The sequence below is a fragment of the Camelus bactrianus genome, chromosome 20 (genome assembly GCF_048773025.1).
Source record: "Camelus bactrianus isolate YW-2024 breed Bactrian camel chromosome 20, ASM4877302v1, whole genome shotgun sequence".
NCBI lineage: Eukaryota > Metazoa > Chordata > Mammalia > Artiodactyla > Camelidae > Camelus > Camelus bactrianus.
Window position 1 is genome coordinate 663420 of NC_133558.1, and position 19273 is coordinate 682692.

The following is a 19273-nucleotide window of genomic DNA, read 5'->3' on the forward strand; positions in this document are numbered from 1 at the left end:
CCCTGGAAAGAAAGGACTTCTTACAATCATTTACCTTCGGTTTTTAGCCTAAAACTGCCAACATGAGGCACTCACGTGACTGACAACTTTCCTGGGTGTTGGCGGCTCTGTGGGCGCCAGACATACGAGGGTCTTGCTCGTCTGTTTCCCTGCTCTCGTCCTTCAGATCGTAACAGCTGAGCTTCGCCTGGGTTCTAGAAATTAGGCCCCAAAAGGCCTTCAGGAAACGTCTCCTGCTTTCTGATGCCACTGTATGTCTCTTAAGTCACAGAGCTCACAGTTCTCTGATGAGACCATTAAACTTCTGTTACGCTTTGACAACCTAATTTGTTAATTCTTCATGTTGTCGACAAATGGCCCTAACGTGTGTCTTTTGAGAAGATCGTGATCAAAACCATAAAAATCTAACTTCCCCTGATGCGAAGTCCTCTTTCAAACTGGCAGAGACTCAGACGTCACCCTCTCTGTGCCCGTCTGCTCGGCACCGAGGCGGGCGGGCGATCAGACGCAAACGCTGCTCCTGCCACTTGTCACCTTGCGCACAAACCGGAAGGACGGCCCTAGCCCTGGTTTTGGCGAGCTTCAGCCAAACACACGTAGGAACTTCACGCCACCCTTCCCTGCCACTCCTGGACTCCCCGTGCCACTCTTTTCGGGAAAAGCTGGGCTTAGAAGACTTGCCACAACTAAGCCTTCTATCACGTGAGTTTGGAGCCGTAATAACAATCCAGTCCACATCCTTGACGTGGACGTGTCGTTTCTGATCACCAGTTTCTAACCACGAGGGGGAAGGTAGACAGCCCCGCAGCCCTTGGCCGGCTGCGCTCACTGCGGCCAGACGTCCGGGAAGGCTCAACCTCGGAGGGGCCGCTCAACGAGGAACTCAAATGCAAGTTCGCAGAAGTCGAGCCTAAACTCTGGCTGAGTCCCTCGCCGCCGGGCGACCTCAGGAGAGGATGAGAGGATGGAGCCAGGCCCCCCACGCGCCCTCTCCCCTCACGGCTGTCACAGATGTCGTGCTGGCCAATGCTTGTTCTTTCCCTTAGAATCAGTCAGCTCGGGAGCAGACGTGTATTTCCGGGACAAGCTTCCTTACGACGTTACTGAACATAACGGGAGCTCTCACAGACACAGTGAAACACACACCTCGTCGTGTAACGGGTCACATCACGGGTCTCCGAAAACACCTCCCCGTGTGTCCTCAGCTGCTTTAGTTTTGCACAAAACTCCAACTCTCAGAATGAGATGCGAACCACCAACACGCTTATTTCACAGACGGGACAAAGGCTGAGGGGCTGAGCTGTTCCCACGTGGATTCGTGATGCGCGCAGACACCCGAGGCTGCGCGCCTGGCCCGGAGGGGGCTCTCAGCCCAGCACGTGGACCCTGGGAAGAGGGATCAGCGCAGCCCTTCATTTGGTCAAGAACAAAGTCCAAAGTTGCCACAGCCCATTCTCAGGGCAGCAGAGTCCACAGAACCCAAAGACGCCGCCGGCACCGGGGACGCCGGGCAGGGGAGTGGGCGAGCGCACGGCCATGCAGAAACGTGGCAGGAATGTGAACGCTGAAATAAAACCAGTGAGGGAACTCGGAAGGGGGGCAAAGCTGCAAACTAGAGAAAAGCCCTGAAAGCACCAACCCAAAGGGTCGCAGATACTACTTGACAGAGTGTGTTGCAGACACGGCCTCAGGCCTGGGGAAAGCAGGAACGGTGAGGCCACACAGTCCCTGCAGGGACCCACCTCCCTGTGGGGAGGCAGCGTCTGCGCCTGCCGGGCGGCGGGCCCTGTCATGGGTCCCGGGCCTGGGGCAGCACAAGCAGGCTTCTGTCCCCAGGACGCTGGACCAGCCCGAGCGGCTCAGTGGCCCCCGCTGCAAGTCCCAGCTCCTCTCCTCGGGGAGAACCCCCCACCAGCCCTGCTTTGGTCACATTCGTCCGCATTTCTGTCCCTGGGGCCCTCAGTGCCATCCTGCGGGGTCGGCCCAGACATGGTGCCAGGCCTTCCCAGTGCGAACGGCCCTCCTGCCACCAGCCCCCTGGGACACCCACAGTGCAGCCAAGAGGATGTGGGGACGCAGAAGCCGGGGTCACGTGCAGTGGGGTCAGCACTGCCCAACAGCGCTCTCCCCAGGGAGAGACCTCACACAAAGATGGGCACTCCAAAAGCAGGGGCCACCAAGCTCGGAGACATGAGGCACCTCCAGAACTTGGCTGAGTGAGAGGAGCCAGTCCCAAAAGGTCACCTCTGTGTGATTCCACGTGTGACACTGAAAAAAGGCAAAGGGACAGAAATCAGATCCTTGCCAGGGGCTGAGACGGGGCTGCTCTCGGGGGCTCAAGGCGACTTGGGGAGACAAAAATAGGCTTCATCTCGATGGCGAGATGGTTTCACAACTGTATACCTTCATCCAAACTCAGCTCCAAACACCTAAGGTGCATGTGTTGCTGTTTGCAGGTTATACGTCGTCACCTGACCTAACAAACGCTCCTTCGGAGAGTGAACCAAGACACGCTGGACGGCCCACACCAGGGACATTTCCCAATCACAGCTTAAGTTAAAGGAAATAGAGCCTATACATGGAACATTGGCTAAGCGGACACAGTCAGGGGATTTGCGAAGGGAAGACAAACGTCCCCGGGCCTCTCAGGTCACACAGGGCTCGGCGCCCCTTCCCCACGCTGGGCCAGGCAGCCCGTGGCACCGGTACCACCCCACTTGCACACGGGACGGTCTCAGCGGGACGCCACCCAGGAACTGCCTGCCTGTGTTCCTCCACGCTCAGGTGCACTGGTCTCTCCATCTGGCCAGCTGGCCGAGAAAGGACTGAGGGACCGAGTGGAAGAGGAACAGCTTCCCTGTGTCCCACCTCCGCCTGGAGCCAGGCTGAGTTCACAGAGCAGCTCCTGGGCGAGGCCGCCAGTTTGAGGCCTGGACCAGTGCCCAGCTCCCTGCAGGGAAGGGTCACCAAGAAGGGCCCAGATGAGACCCCCAGGGCGAGGTGCCCCAGGCCCACCCTGCCCAACACCTCAACACCAACACCAGACTCCGGAGAGCAGCCCTGAGGGGAAGAGATCATGCACACGCAGTCGGTCCTGCCCCCCTGACCCCGGCCTGCACCCGAGTCCTGCAGTCACAAGCCAGGGTGCGGGGAGGTGGGGCCCACGGGACACTTGACCCCGATAGCAGTTACTCAAGTCAGCAATCTGAACCGAGGTAATTATTGGTTCTCATAGTTATTAGCTGAACCCCTTTTGAGTAATAGCCTCTGGGGATATTTACAAACGCAATAAAGACTTCATCACTGCTAAGTACAAAATGACGCGGCCCTTTCTGGGTTTTGGCTGAAGCACGCCCTCAGGCCCGTGCAGCGCGTCTGCCCGGGTTTGGGAAGGTGAGGGCTGCACCGCACCCCCTCTCCCACCCTGCCCTGTGACCCCTCGCCTCTGCTTCCTACGACGCCAACTGGGAATCAGTCAAGATACCCCAGAGTCCAGACCTCAGGCTCGTAGCCCCGGAAGGACCTGTGGCAGACAGAGCTGTCTGGTGTCCCCGGGCAGCCACCCCTTCAAGCCGTGCCCTCAGCAGCCAGAGGGCCTGAGCTCACTCACGTGGGCCTTGGGAACAGCTTGCCCGATGGGCCTCTCTTAACGAGTCACAGGAAATTGAAACCAGCCCATCTTTTAGTCACAGCTGATTCCACAGCATCACGTCCTGCCATCTGGGGCCGGCCATGGGCTGTGTGCAGCGTGATTCACGGACGGGCCCCAGGGCTTGGCGGGGCGAGGCCTCCCTCCCCACGTCTCTGCCCACCAGGCCGCCCACCCCCAGCTGCGCTCTGCTCAAATATCACCGTTGACTCATTCTGTTAAGTTACAGGATAAACACGGGGCCTAAGTTCTCCAAGAGGGAAAAGAGAACACAGGCCTGGGGAGACCGAGGCGATCCTGTTCCGTCGCAGACACGACCCCCTCCTCACAACGTGGTTGCCGTGAGTGTGGGGCCTGTGTGCGCTGGCTTGCTGGCCTTGAAGTACGTGCCATCCACAAAAACACAAATGGCTGAGTCTTCCAAAACTTCTTGGTGCCAATTTTAAGCTTTTATCTTCCATGTTTCACTAGTGGAGATGCTAGGTATGAGAGAAACACTTCTGGTAACCAGCAGTGAGCTCAGGTAACCAGCAGTGAGCTCAGGTAACTAGCTCAGGTAACCAGCAGTGAGCTCAGGTAACCAGCAGTGAGCTCAGGTAACCAGCTCAGGTAACCAGCGGTGAACTCAGGTAACCAGCTTAGGTAACCAGCAGTGAGCTCAGGTAACCAGCGGTGAACTCAGGTAACCAGCGGTGAGTTCAGGTAACCAGTGGTGAACTCAGGTAACCAGCTCAGGTAACCAGCAGTGAGCTCAGGTAACCAGCAGTGAATCAGGTAACCAGCGGTGAACTCAGGTAACTAGCAGTGAGCTCAGGTAACCAGCTCAGGTAACCAGTGGTGAACTCAGGTGACCAGCAGTGAATCAGGTAACCAGCAGTGAGCTCAGGTAACCAGCAGTGAATCAGGTAACCAGCTCAGGTAACCAGCAGTGAGCTCAGGTAACCAGCTGTGAATCAGGTAACCAGCTCAGGTAACCAGCAGTGAATCAGGTAACCAGCTCAGGTAACCAGCAGTGAATCAGGTAACCAGCTCAGGTACCCTGCGGTGAGCTCACACCACGCAGTGAACAGGTAAGTTCTGCTGCTCACAGACCCTATGTAATCAGCTCTCCCTCTGGGCGGTCACTGTTCCTTTGTCCGAGGATATGAAGTGATACACATTGTGCACTTGAATAAATTTGCTTTTGAATTCCTTCCACAGATCATGCTGCTCCTGCCTCAGCTTTTTATCAAAGTTAGAAAGCAAACTCAGACTTAACCAAACACATAGTGCACACTTAGCAGTCAGGCTCCAGGGAAGTGGGGGTGATGGTCACCTGGGAGGGGCCGTGGCCCTGCTCACCCCCCCTAGCCTGGCTCTGGGTCCAGCCACTGGCCCTGAATCAGACACTACCTGAGGACGCCAGTGACCACTGCAGGCACACAGATCAGCTTACAGCCTCTGTGCCCTCGCAGGCCTCGGGAACAAGCTGGCTCAAACAGTCTGCTTCCCAAATGTCCTGCCTGTGAGCTCTGTTACTGCAGCCCCAGTGAACTGGTGGGCACCCCCAGCAAAGCTCGTGTTGCTCTCCTGGCGGGGGCCCAGGCAATGTCTACTCTGGGCCTGCGGGGCCCCTCTCGTTAGGGCCAGAATGAATGGTGTCACTCCTTTCACTGAGCCCCTGGGAGGCCTCCCCGGGCAGCAGGCTGGCGGTCAGCAATGCTCCACCCAGAGGGGTGCGGTGAGAGGCAGGGACACAGCGCAAAACCCAGCAGGGATGGAGCTCTGAAGCAGGGGGCAGGAGGCCGGGGTGAGCACGTGGTCATTCAGTCCTCAATACCGTGCACAGGGAGGTAACGGGCACTGTTCCCACCACAGTCATAATGATGCCGTGTGTCGGGCGCAGCTGTTCCTCCCCAAGGGAAGGGAAGTGTCTTCAGGAAAGGGTATGTTTCTAGAGTGCTCGAAGGCCCCGAGGGCAGCTGGAGCTGGACTCCAGGGACCACCAGGTTTGGGAGCCCGTAGGACATCCAAGTGAAGCCATCTACTCGATGCGTGTCTGAGGTTCAGGAAAGACTGGGCTGGAGATGTAGACGGGGAAACGCCGGCACACAGACCATTTTTACCACCATAGAAATGATGTTGTGCAGGGCGGCGTGGGTGGACTTGGGGTACAGTGGACTTCGCTGGAAATCAGTTGAAAGAAATACACAAAACACCAAATTAAGCTTATATCCAAGATGGGGGTGAGGGGAGAAGGCAAGAATAAGGCAGTTCCTGAGATGAAGAGCGTCTTGAGCAGAGGGAGGGTGAGAGCCAGGCTGTCAGCCGGGGGCAGGGTGGGGGCGGTCAGAGATGGTGGGGCTGACCTCCCAGCAGGACTGGCGGCCACCGCGGGGCCGGTACTCTCAGGACCCCGAATGATGGAGAGGACGGGTTAGGGAAGAGCTGGAAGAAGAAAGAGTCTAGAGGTCACTCTTTCTTTTTAAGGAAGAAAACGAAAAGCCTGAACACTCTTCAGTGACGTCAGGGGGAAGGAGGGGTGCAGCCGCTGGAGAGCGGCAGGTGGGGCTAGACCGGGGGGGCCCCATCGGACACCAGGCCCCTAACGGAGCCTCACAGACACCTGGCCAGTGGGTAGGGGTCCGTCCCCAGGCCCCAGCCAGCCCTCGGTTCAGCCTGAGGCTACAGGTGGCCAGGTGGGGAGCACTCCTACCCCCAGGTGCCCTGTGGACCGTCCTGGGAGAGCCGGAACACCTGCTGGGACACCAGCTGGGGATGGGATGGTGGCTCTCGGGGACCTTAGATGTAAGGCTTCCCTGGTAAATGGAAGAACTGCTGAAGGGGGCAGAGCGTGGCCGACATGGATTCCTCACGCTGGCAGGGGATTAAACTTCCACCGGAGAGCGTCCTGGCTCACACTGTGGGCTCCTGTCTTTAGGGGAGGGGACAGTAGTGTGAGGCTCCAGGAGGACCACAGGGTGTGGGGTCACATCCCTGTGTGATCGCACACCAGGCACGTCGTCAGCCCGAAGCCCTGTACCTCCATCTGTAGGGCAGGCATAATGGAACCGGCCTTGGGGAGCTCGCAGGGGCGCTGGGACTACATCCAAACTCATACACTCACGTCTGCTTGTCGGACACAGACACAGACGCTGGTCGGTGTTAATGGCAGTGAAACAGCTTGGCCCTTAATGACAATATCAGATCCTCGTCAATCAGCTTACAATTACCACGCAAATCACACAGTTTTCCGTGAGACACAGACACTTTGGGGGGAAGAGCTCCTCAGCTCCTGTTAGCTGAGCTACCTGGAATTTGACCGACAGGATTATATTATTTCTGTTGCAAACCCAAGGATGTGGGTCTTTGCCAACATGCCTGTCACATCACTCGTGCCGAGAAACAGAAACCTTCAACGCTACTGGCTGTGCAGTCAGCCTGCTTGGTCGTCAAAGGAAAGATGCCCCCGTGTTTGGGGACCGTGGGGGGAGAGCTCAGCCATGCCGTGAGCAAGAGCTCTTGAACTTCCCACAAGAAGTTCTGTCAAAACAAGGACGCCCACTGCGGAAATGCTGTTCAAAGGAGAGTAACAAGGAGGCTGTGTGTTGCTTCTCTCCTTGAGCAGAGCGGGGTGGGCGAAAGAGAAGCAGAACGCACCTGCTCGGCGTTCGAGCCCAGCGACCCGTGCTCGCATTCACACAGTGGAAGGAGAAATAGGCTCACGCACGTCAGTGGTTTTGTCATTCTATTTAATTTTCTGTCTTTAGCTCACCTTCAATCTTTTCTTATTACTGAAGTGGAGTCAGTTTACAACGTCGTGTCAACTTCCGGCGCACAGCGTGGCGTCTCCGCCACACACACACGTACGTGCATTCGTTTTCACGCTCTTTCTCGTCATAGGTTACTGCAGGACGTTGACTGCAGCTCCCCACGCTCCACAGTAGGACCTTGTTGTTTCTACTTTATACACAGATTCTGTCATCTTAAGTTGGTGTTTTTCTCGTCCCACCAGAAGCCCTCAGTCTTCCGTTTTTCTCAGTCTCTTCTTCGCCTTTCCTCTTGGAAGCCTCCTTCAAAATACAGCCCCATAGCCTCCCGACCTGGAAACGGGCCAAACCCCTGATCCCAGAAGAGAATGAGGCAAGTTCCTGCCCGGGTCCTACAACAGCCTGTCTGAACCCTTTTCTTTCCGAGGGAGCAGAAAGCCCCCACCGGCGGCATCACGCAGGCCTCCAGGCTGGAGCAAAACCACACAGAGCCAACAGGACCTCCCCAGCCAAGCCCACACCTCACACCGCACAGCAGGACGAAGGGCCGACAAGCACAGGCACCCACGCCGAGAGCAAGCCCGCGGGGCCCAGGAGGACGGCACGGGAGACTGAGGCCTTTTCTGCGCGGGTGGGGCTCCCAAGAGCCTGGGGGAGCCCTAGGTACTACCCAGGGAAAGCAGGCGAATTTGACTCCATAAACACCATCAATTCCTACGTCCTTAAAAGACAGACAAACAGGGAATGTATTTGTGGCCTAGCTGACAAACAAAGGCTAATGACAAACAAAAGCTTTTTTCAATCAAATTTTTAAAACTACTAAAAGCCCAACAGAAATGAACAGTGGCCAAGACCAGCAAGTTTCCACCGAAAAAAAAAAAAATGCAAATTCTCCATCAACATCCTTCGTAGTATAAATGCAAATTAAAAAATAACAAACTGCCATTTTTTGTCTCTTGGCAAAGATTTAAAAGCTGGATAGAGGTGGATTTGGTGAGCTTTGGAAGAAATCGGCTGTTCCCGTAATGTTAATGGGGTTGTAAACTGGGGCAACCTTTTTGCAGGGCAATTGGGCAATGAATGTCTATTAAAATGTAAAATGCACATAACCCTTGGCCCAGCAATTCGATGGCTAGGAACTTACCCCAAGGGTATGCTCTCTCCACTGCGTACTGTGCACTGAGACCGGTGGTGCAGCTCTGTGACCTCCCAAACTGGAGGAGAGAACTGACATCCAGCCTACAAATGAGGTGACATTACCTGAGACGCGACCTCACAGGGGACCTCTCAGTGGTGAGGGAGTGACTGTTATGGAAAGACGTCTGCTACATGCACAGGCCGCGGCCCATTCACCGCACAGAACTTCATGTGTGTCCACACGCACAAGCGCTCATGCAGGAAATGTCCAGAGAGCTTTGCATCAGGCGCTCAAACTGCAGAGTTACCTCTGGGTGACTGATAAGGAGCTGGGCGCGGTGAGAGCAGTTTATCTTTCATCTTACACGCTTTCATTCGGGTTGGAAGAGCTATTTTTACCATTACTGTGCACTGCTTTGCAATGTAAACAAGCATAGTTTACTAAAAGGGAAAGAAAGCAAAAGGGAGAAAAAGAGAAAGAAGGCAGAGGTGGGACAGTGGCGGGTGGGGGCAGAGAGGCTCTCGTCCTTCTGAGCAGGTGGGCCCTCTGCCTGCTTGGATGGAGGCAGGCACCAGCACACTTTAAACCTCAGCAATCTTAGCAAACTTCACAGACACAAATCCTGGTAACTTCTGTAAAGGAGACAAGGGAGTGCCGGGCTGCTGGGCCTGTCCACGCTCTCCCTGGTCCTGCAAGCCGCCCCAGGATAAAGTCCTCACAGGCTGGAGGCCAGGCGTGACTCCAGAAGGCAGCCGGCATTTCTTCCCACAGACGCAAGTCTGTGTTTTGCCTGATGGGCTTGTCCCCATGCCCAGACCCCACGGTGACAGGGGCCACAGAGCACACAGCTGCAGAGAGCTTGCCAGGCTTTGCAGAGACGACAGGGACATCTAGCCCTCCCCACCCCCCCGTCCAGGGAGGCAGAGGGAGCGCTCCCCGGGGCGCGCGTGGCAGCGGCGGGGCGGGTTACACGCCTCTGCCACTTGTGCGGGAGGTTCCACCAGCTAAAGGAGCTTTGTTTTTCTCCCTGAAGATTCTGGTTGCTGACCGGAAACTACATTAATTTTTTGCACTAATTTTTTAAAGTTAAAACCATATTTGAGGTCTATTTAAGAAGGTAATGGGTTGGCACAGAGGATTTTTTTTAAGAACTGTTTTTTAAATATTGACCGACTTTCAGAGGGCTTAAACCTTCTGTGGGAAAGGAGGAAAGTCCAGACGTGCCTCGGGGCCGACCTCTGCAGAAGGGTCAGACCCTCTAGGAACGGCAGTGGGCCCGGCGCCTCCACACCTGACCCAGCCCACACTGAACTCTGGGGCCGGGCCGAGCTCACCGATGCTCTGCTGCACCCGCAGTTTAAACAGCTTAAACATTAACGAGCATGTAAAGGGACGGGGCTGCAAGCAAGTCCCGGCTGGATTCTGTAATTACTTCTTGCGCAACGGCAGGCGGGTCGGGTCTCTGCCGACCGCAGGCTCCCGGGCCGGGCACGAGGGCCGGGCTCTGCCAGGTTGCATAAGCGTCTCCATAGCAGAGCAGTTAGTCACAAGCAGCAGAACAAAGGGCCATTCTGAGCACGGCGTCAGTGCATCTGCTTCCTGGAAGGGACACGAGGCTTGCACCCCCCAAGCCCGAGCAGGGGTCCCGGGGGCTGGGAAGGAAAGCCGGAGGCACCAGGAGGCGGCAGCGGCGGGTGGAGCATCCGCTCCCAGGCAACTCTGCGGGCACCTTCTGCTCCTGCCACCCGGTGCTTGCTGGGGCTGCCACTGTGTGTCCCCAGATCAAGCTGTTCTGTCCCGACCCATTGGCCCTGCACCTCCCCGTGGCCTCGGAGTTTCCCAGCCTCCTGTCCTGTCCCCATCTCCTCCTCGTCAGCGCCATGCCGCACGGTTCTTTTCCGTCAGAACAAGTATTTATGAAATCTGGGTTTTAAAGTGTTGCCAGCGTGGCTGCTTCTAACAAAACGAACACAGAGAATCTGAATTTTAGGGGCAGAGAACCGGCTTTAGAAATCATCTCGTCTAGTCCACTGAGGTTACAGACGAAGAGACTGAGGCCGGAGGAGCCAAGAGGCTGCCTTGCAAACCTGCAGGCCTGTGAAGGCCCTGCTGTGCCTTTACTCTCAACTGCGCAGCTACGCTCACACGCTCCCATCTCAGGGATGAATTCAGCGTCTGCCTGAAGCCTCCACTGGCCCGTCTGTTCACTAGAGAGCCCGGCCTTGCGTGTGGGCGAGGAGATAGTCTTGGCAACACTGCAGCCTGCAGGTAAGTCTGCAGATGACAGCTGTTCACCTGGACGGAGCCACCTGGCGGCACAGGGCCCCGCCTCCGGCAGTCCCACCCCCCGGCCCTGCTCCAAGCAAGCTGTGCAGAGACGGTGACAGGGCCACTCTGGGTTTGGATGGATGTGCTGGGGCCAACGGGTGCTTGTTCCTCAGAAGCACATTTGCAAAAAATCTTCAATTTCCCAGTTTTGCCAAGAGATTTGGGTCTTGTCACCTGGGGTTTACAGACGAGGCCCCTGAGGATGGAAAACGGCCGTGAGTCCCCTTCTCCTCCTCTGCCACAGCGGCCGTCACCACCCAATGCCGGCAACAGAGGCAACCAGGCACTTCCCTGGTGTGAGAGCCAGAGCAGCCTAGATCGGGGGTGCCCTGGATGCTGAGTGCCCAGGTTTTCATGCTCCCCAAATGTCTTTAAGAGAACACAGAGACGTGCAGGCTAGAGACCTAAGTCACAGGGAGTTTCAACAGACTAGTCAGGTGTACCCCACGGTCCAGTCAATGGATTAGCATCCACCCAGAGGCAGGTCCCTAGCGACAGATGGAAGAATTCTCTCTCACCATATTGCCAATAAACTGGACGGAAGCACTCACAGAGCTCTGCTCAGGTGTCACCAGCTGTGAGGTGACACCCTGCTCTCTCGCCTCCCTCCCTGCTCTGCTCCCTGCTTTATCCTCCTCCTTGGCCCTTGACACGACCACATCACCCATGTGACTTATTTATCTTTGTTTAATGTCTGTCTTCCCTACTTGAATGAAAGCTACAGGAGAACACAAATTCCTTTCTGTTTTGTTCACCACTGGGCCCCCTGAGCTCAGCACAGAGCCTGCTTAGTGTAGGGTACGCAGTTGACAGTCACCAGATGGATGGGTGGGTGCGTGGGTGGATGGATGGAGGGGTGGGTGGATGGGTGGATGGATGGGTGGGTGTGTGGATGGGTGGGTGTGTGGATGGGTGGATGGAGGGGTGGGTGGATGGGTGGATGGAGGGGTGGGTGTGTGGATGGGTGGGTGCGTGGATGGGTGGGTGTGTGGATGGGTGGATGGAGGGGTGGGTGGATGGGTGGATGGAGGGGTGCGTGGATGGGTGGGTGTGTGGATGGGTGGATGGAGGGGTGGATGGGTGGATGGAGGGGTGGGTGGATGGGTGGATGGAGGGGTGGGTGGATGGGTGGATGGATGGGTGGGTGTGTGGATGGGTGGGTGTGTGGATGGGTGGATGGAGGGGTGGGTGGATGGGTGGATGGAGGGGTGGGTGTGTGGATGGGTGGGTGCGTGGATGGGTGGGTGTGTGGATGGGTGGATGGAGGGGTGGGTGGATGGGTGGATGGAGGGGTGCGTGGATGGGTGGATGGAGGGGTGGGTGTGTGGATGGGTGGGTGTGTGGATGGGTGGGTGTGTGGATGGGTGGATGGAGGGGTGGGTGGATGGGTGGATGGAGGGGTGGGTGTGTGGATGGGTGGGTGTGTGGATGGGTGGATGGAGGGGTGGGTGGATGGGTGGATGGAGGGGTGCGTGGATGGGTGGGTGTGTGGATGGGTGGATGGAGGGGTGGATGGGTGGATGGAGGGGTGGGTGGATGGGTGGATGGAGGGGTGGGTGGATGGGTGGATGGATGGGTGGGTGTGTGGATGGGTGGATGGAGGGGTGGATGGGTGGATGGAGGGGTGGGTGGATGGGTGGATGGATGGGTGGGTGTGTGGATGGGTGGGTGTGTGTGGATGGGTGGATGGGTGGGTGTGTGGATGGGTGGATGGAGGGGTTGGTATGTGGATGGGTGGGTGCGTGGATGGGTGGATAGAGGGGTGGATGGAGGAGTGGATGGGTGGATGGAGGGGTGGGTGGAGATATTAGATGTGAAGATGACATACAGTCTGGGGAGCAAGGGAAAATGCTGGATGACAAGGCCAACAACCAGAAGAATCTTGACAGGTGAACCTCACAGGCTGTGTAAATCAATCCCACACTTATTCTTCAGGAAAACAATTGCACAAGAATGAGATGGGAAAGATAACAGGGCTAAATAACAGCACGTGCAAAACTGACAGCACCTCGGAAGACGGCCAACCCCGTCTGAGTCAAAAATGACGGCAGCTGTCAGAGAGCGCACTCTGTCCCCGGGTGCGAGGTGACTACTGGGATAATCACCGTTGTCTGTGCGCACGTGTGCCCACACACGTTCCTTCGTGTGAACTCACATCTTTTCATACCAACGCGCGCTATTCCTGCGGACGCGGCTGTTCCCTGCAGCTTGGCCTCTAAGAGCAAAGATGAGAAACCACCTAATTGTCCACCAGTAGGAACCGATGTGCCCTGGAGACGGAACAGCCTTCAAGTGAGGAGGACTCTTAAGCACTTACGAGTATCTCAGGCAGGCAGGTGAGTAGGGGGAGGGACAGCGCTAAGAGAAAAGAAGAGAAATGCCCCTGTCCGCTGAGCCGTCAGTCAGAGCCGTGCCCCCAGGCTGATCTCTGGCCGTGAGCGGGGGCGTCGTCTGAGAGCCCGTCAGATAGGCAGACCCACTGGCACAGAATCTGCGTTTTAATAGGATTCCCAAATGATTCCTGCACACCTTAACTTCCGAGAAGTGCTCTCACCCCGCCTCATCCACACCCCCGGAGGGCCTGCCAGCCTCTCCCTCCAGCCCCCCTCCTCGCCGTCCTTGTCCCGGAGGCCAGGGAGCCGTGGGCATCCCAGTGGCCTTGGGGCCGTAGCTGAAAGGCTCTCCAGGACACTGTCAGGAGCATGGGCTTTTACAGGGCCCTCCTGATTAGCTCCGAGGTGCCCACAGCTCAGGTGACACTGCTGTCAGCTGACTTTGGCCGACTCCGTTTTCCACAGGGACATCTGGAGGTAGAAGTAATTTGCTCTTGCTGGTCACACGGCTCAGGTCAGGACTCCTGCTGCAGCCAGTCCCTGCTGGCTGGGGGGTCACTTTCTGTTGTCCCCATCTCGGTGTTCAGCCCAGCTGGTGCAACCCCATTCTCCTCCAGGGACATGCCACAGGCAACGTTAACCTCCAGACCACCCAAGGATTCTTCCCAAATTCAAGATCACCTGCCAGAACGAGGAAGGCGGTGGGGCACTAAGCAGCAGTGACATCAGAGGGACCCATCCGTCCTGGAGCTGTCAGCTCACGTGGCCCAGCCCCTCTTCCCAGAACTGAGGACGCCCCGTGACTTTCTCCTCCTCCAGCCAGGCGGCCAGTCTCTGCGACAGCCCAAACCAGGCAATGACAGGCAGCCTGTGGTCCTCGCCCCGCCAGTATCTTGGAGCCAGAAGCAAAGCACACACATCGGCATCACGCCGCGTGGAGGGGAGTGTGTCTGGCTCATGCCTTGTGGCCATGGTGACATGCAGCTCACACTGTCCACGGGTTGCTGTGGGTCTCAGAGGTCCCGCTGATCATCGGTACCCCCATGACCAGGAAGTCCCCGCTCTGGAAGTCAGATCAGTTGGAGAAAAAAATGTGGAATTCTTTCTGATTCATTTCAGAAATAATGAAGATCTGTTTGATGGAGCTGTGGAAAAACTCTGCGAGGGGTCCAACCACCGGCTCACAGGACAGGACGAGGCCCTGCGGGTGGACGTCCACCCATGAGCTGCGCATGGCGCTGGGGGGGTGCAGCCTCGTGGACCAGCCCGACGCAGCCTTTCCCAGCTCAGCTTCGTAGCTCACTCCATCGCTTCCAGCACAAGAACCACCTTTCCTTCCCGTACAGACTTTAATGTGTCTTACAGCTGACGTACATGTTTATGGGGCAGTGTTTCCTTCGTTCTGAAAAGCTGTACTTCAACTGAAGATTTATCCCCTCGACAAAGAAGGGAGGTCCCCCGCCCCGCACCTGGCACCCACGGCAGCTGCACCCACCACAGGCTGCCAGCCATCAGGCCACTGAAAGACAGAGGGGACCTTAAAAGCACGTTGCCAAGTGGAAGAAGTCAGTCTGAGAAGCCTGCACGCTGTGTGACTCCAGCTACAACGTCCTGGAAAAAGCAAAACTACGGAGGCAGCGAGAAGACCGGCTTCTGAGGGGCTTCCGAGGAGCAGCGCAGGGGGTTTGAAGCAGTGACGTCGCACTGTAATGGTAAACCATAGACCTTGTTCATACTAACGTGCCGGTATTGTTTCCTCACTTGTAACAAATGCCCCACAGAAATGCAAAATGTTCATAACAGGAGAAACTGGGAGCGAGTTAGGGGGTAACTGGGAACGCTCGGTACTTTCCACTTAATTTTTCTAGACGTAAAAACCTAACACTGCTCAGAAAATATAATCTATTAAAAGTAACGAGTCATTTAAAAATTAAAAACAGAATTAACACATGGTCAAGCAATGCTACTTCTAGGCACATACCACAAAGAACTAAATGCAGGGGCTCAAGGAGATGTTTGCACACCTGTGCTCACGGGAGCACAGTTCACAACAGCCAAAAGGTGGAAACAGCCCAAGTGTCCGGCCACAGACGATGGATGAACACAAGCCGTCCGTCCACACAGTGGAATATTACTCAGCCTTAAAAAGCAAGGCACACAGGCCACCACGTAGGGGGACCTGGAAGACATCAGGCCCAGGGAAATAAGCCGGTCACAAAAAGACAGATGCTGGGCGCGCCCACTTACAGGAGGTCCTCGGGGTCACCAAACTCAGAGACAGAAAGTAGAACGGTGGGTGCCAGGGGCTGGGGGGAGGAAAACAGGGCGTTACTGTTTAATGGGGACAGTTCCAGGTTTGCACATTGACAAAATTCTGGACATCGTGTGCACAACAGTGACACTAACTTGGCACTACTAACCTGCGCACTTAACAACGACTGAGGTGGTGGATTTTGCCTTACGTGTGACTTACCACAATGAAAATTAAAAATAATACAAGAATAGGTAAATATTTGGCATAAACTTTCTCGTGCACAGGTTATTCCTGGAAGAAAACACAAAAACGGACACTGTAGTTACTTCAGGGAGGAATGACTAGGGACTGAACCGGGAAGGTTTTTCATACATTTTGAACTTTAAGCTTTTTTTTTTTTTTTACTATATACATTTCTCAACTTTTCAGTTTCAGAAAAGAAGTCTGGCCGACCACCCCCGCATCCCTCAAACAGAAGCAGGTCGTTCAGAGCCAGCGCTGGTTTGGGAGGAGGGTCCCACATACGTTTGTCAGCTTTTAAATGGAGAATCTAGGTTTGTGGCTTCATTCTCTTCGCACTTACATCCCCACAAGCGGACCTTCCCCAAGACCGGGGAGCATGGACTCACGGGAGCCCAGCTCTGCAGCCTCTGCACATACAGGGGCAAAGCCCATGGACAGCGGCGCGGCCTCTGCCGCTGTTCTTAGCAGCGGCGGTGGTTCTCTGCGAACTCGCTTCCTCCCGGCCCGCCAACACCGCGGCCTGGAGTTACTGGGTATGTTCGGTAATTACACACATATTAGGGATCACCGGGGTGCCCTGCTCTCATGTGCCGTCCCCTCGCAGCCCAGTGACCCGTCGTAGCACTGTGCTGCTCTCTCCGTGTGACAGGCGAGGAAGCTCCAGAGACGGCTGGACAGGTTTTCCCAGTCTGGCCTGCAGCCTCAGGAAGATTTTGCACCACCTTCGCCCAGTGATCCCAGAGCCTGCACTAACCGTGACCGCACGCCCCGTGACAGCGCCCGTGCAGGCGTGTGGCTGTGAAGCCACAGGGCGCCCGGACGCATGCGCGCTTCCCTCCCCAGCTGGGAGCACAGCCCGGGACCGAGACCAGGAGCCTGTGGGCCTCAGGGCCGAGCGCTGTTTCCCGGGAGCGCAGGCCCGAGCTGAGCCCCCCAGGAGCTGCGGCCGTAGGTCCGAAAGAGAAAGAAAAGTACCATGTGATAGCGCTTACACATGGAATCTTTTAAAAAGCACATAAATGGACTTGTCTATGACACAGAAACAGACTCGCAGACACAGGGAACAAACATGGTTTCTGGGGGTAGAGGGGGTGGGGAGAGATAAACTGGGAATTCGAAATCTGCACCCCTTGGGGAGGGATGGAAATGTCAGTGGCTGTCCTGATCGTGGTGGTGGTTTCATGGGTGTGTACGTCCATCAAAAGTCAGCAAATTGTACATCTGCATTTCAGTATGTGCAGTTTACTGTACAAGGATTATACCACAGTAAAAGTGTTTTTAAAAGAAAAGGGAAGTCCATTTCCTGAAGTTCGTGGGGCTGGACTCGACCTGGTCTAGGCCGAATTCTAGACCAGCGTTTCTCACGCTCTTTTTTTTTTTTTTTTTTCTGTCTCAGGACCTCTTCACTCCCTTAAAAACTGACCCCAAAGAGCTTCTGTTTTAGGTGGTTTATATCTATCAATTTTACTGTATTCAAACTTAAAACTAAGTTTTAAAATACTTACTCATTACTTTTAAGAAATAATAACAGACCCATTACATGTTAGCATAATTAAAATATTTTATGAAAATTAACATCTTCCAAAACAAATTAGTGAGCATGGTGGCATTGTTTTATATTTTTGCAAATCTCTTTAATGTCTGGCTCGACAGAAGACAATTGGGGTCTCACCCCCGAATTGCCCTGCATTTCATCAATTGTATTGTGTTGCTTCGCTTTAAGTATATAAAATAGGTCCAACCTCACACAGATAAGGAGCTGGGAAAGCGGGGAGTGTTTTGACTGCCTTTTCAGCCACTACATCAAAACTTGGCAAGGAGCAGTTCCTTAAAGGTTAGCTGCGATGCGGAACCTGAAACCAGATCGATGAACTTCCTAGCCCTGTTCCGTAGCACCCGCTGGCCTGTCTTGCACGGCCTTGTAACATCTGGAAAAACTGATTCACAGAGATAAGCAGTTTTTCTAAATTTGACTCATTTCATTACACAAAATTCTTAAAAACCGTTTGTTAATATCACCAACTTCGGCTGAAACTTCTTTAAGTTTTAGGGATTTCAAGCTCACAGTGGTGGACACAAGTTTCCAAAATTCTAATTTCCGCTAGAAGGCTCACGTTTTATTATTGCCGACAATTAACACTGCTGGTTGTTTCCCTCGAAGCGACAGGCTCACTTCACTCCTTTTAAAGAAAAATTCTACCAAATGCCTAAGTCGAAATGATCACAGGTCGTCGGCTGTTCTTTTAAGTAAAGACACGGTGTGTGGAAAAGCAGCTAATTCCAACAGTGTCATCCACACTTGGGTCCAGCCTCCCCGCTCGGCGCGCCTGCCGAGGCAGGAGCCTGTGCCCTCCGTCTCGTTTCGGGGAGCAGCGGGCAGGCGCCCCTGGGCGGCGAGACCGACCGCGTCCCCGGTGAAGTGGGTGATGTTCACCCCCCGCGGGGCGCGCTAAGGAAAGGCGCTGCTTCCGCCCGCGGGGGCTGCGCGCCCGCCTTCGCTGCGCTGAGCCCCGCGGCGCACACGTCGGCTCGGCCGCCCCGGGACCAGCCGGCAGACTCGGAAAAGGTGCCCCTCGCCGGGCGGCCCCGCACGCGGGCCTGCCACCGGCACGCGCCGGCAGGGAGCGCCTCCGACGGCCAGGCACCCGGCGCCGGTGGCCGAAGCAGGACGGCAGGCCCAGCGCCCACGCGCCGGAGGAGCGCGTCTGCGGACAGGCTCCCCGTCCGGCCGCCCGCCCGCCCTGCGGAGGCGCCTCCCCACGTCTGTCTGAAGAGCCGTACGTAACAGGCGGTGTTCGGGTTTTCAAAGAGCTCATCGAGTCACGTCTGTGTTCGAGATACTTGATTCCGTTTTCTTTAAACTCCAGACGACAGGTCCAAAGTGACGTCACGGCTTAACTGGCACCTGAATACAATCCGAATTTCTTTCTGTTGCATTCAACACAGAAAGGCAAATTCTTCGTCTACGGGGCTGCGGGGCGGGGGGGGGGGGGGGGGCTCTGGCCATACGTCCCTTCCTTCCGTACGGTTCCAGCCGGTTCCCTGGGGCGGGCGTCTCCCTCCGCGGGTGAGGACGAGCGAGCCCGCGCCTCTCCACAGCGTGGTCCTAGGCCGCCGGCCCGCTGTGCGCTGCGAAGCCGCCTTCCCAGCCGCCCGCTTGAAAGCCAACGGCCATCCTTAAACGTAACGAAATACATTGTAAGTAAATTCCATTTTATTTCAGAATAAGATGTTTAATTTTAAGCCAGTAATACTTTTACATAGAATTATAAAAGTTAGAAATGGTTTTCCCAAAAGTTGAAATATTACTGAAACAAAGCAAAAAGTTATACTTTCTTCGTGCTGTATTTCTGTGTAGTAAACGTGAGACTTTTTTTTTTTTTTTGCCAAGTGTTATGTTACTGTTCTCTGACTTTTAGTGACATGGAACATCTTTTTTATATACAATTTTTCATGTTTTCTCTTCAGTGAGTTGCTTACTTATAATTTGTTCATTTAAAAAGTAGGTTGCTTCTTTCTTAATAACAAAATTCCACCCCATTATACTTAACATTATTATATTTAGACTTTGGGTTTTTC

General features: G+C 55.3%; 1 protein-coding gene across 1 annotated transcript; it reads right to left on the reverse strand.

Moving 5' to 3' along the window:
- Positions 1 to 4948: 4948 nt before the first annotated feature.
- Positions 4949 to 14169, reverse strand: LOC141574289 (uncharacterized). Its single transcript, XM_074349059.1, has 4 exons — positions 13960 to 14169; positions 12429 to 12480; positions 12127 to 12260; positions 4949 to 12026 (listed from the first exon to the last, which is right to left on the reverse strand). Exons 1-4 carry the CDS (start codon positions 14167 to 14169, stop codon positions 11637 to 11639), a joined length of 786 nt encoding a protein of 261 aa, XP_074205160.1. The 3' UTR covers positions 4949 to 11636.
- Between the last annotated feature and the right edge of the window lie 5104 nt (positions 14170 to 19273).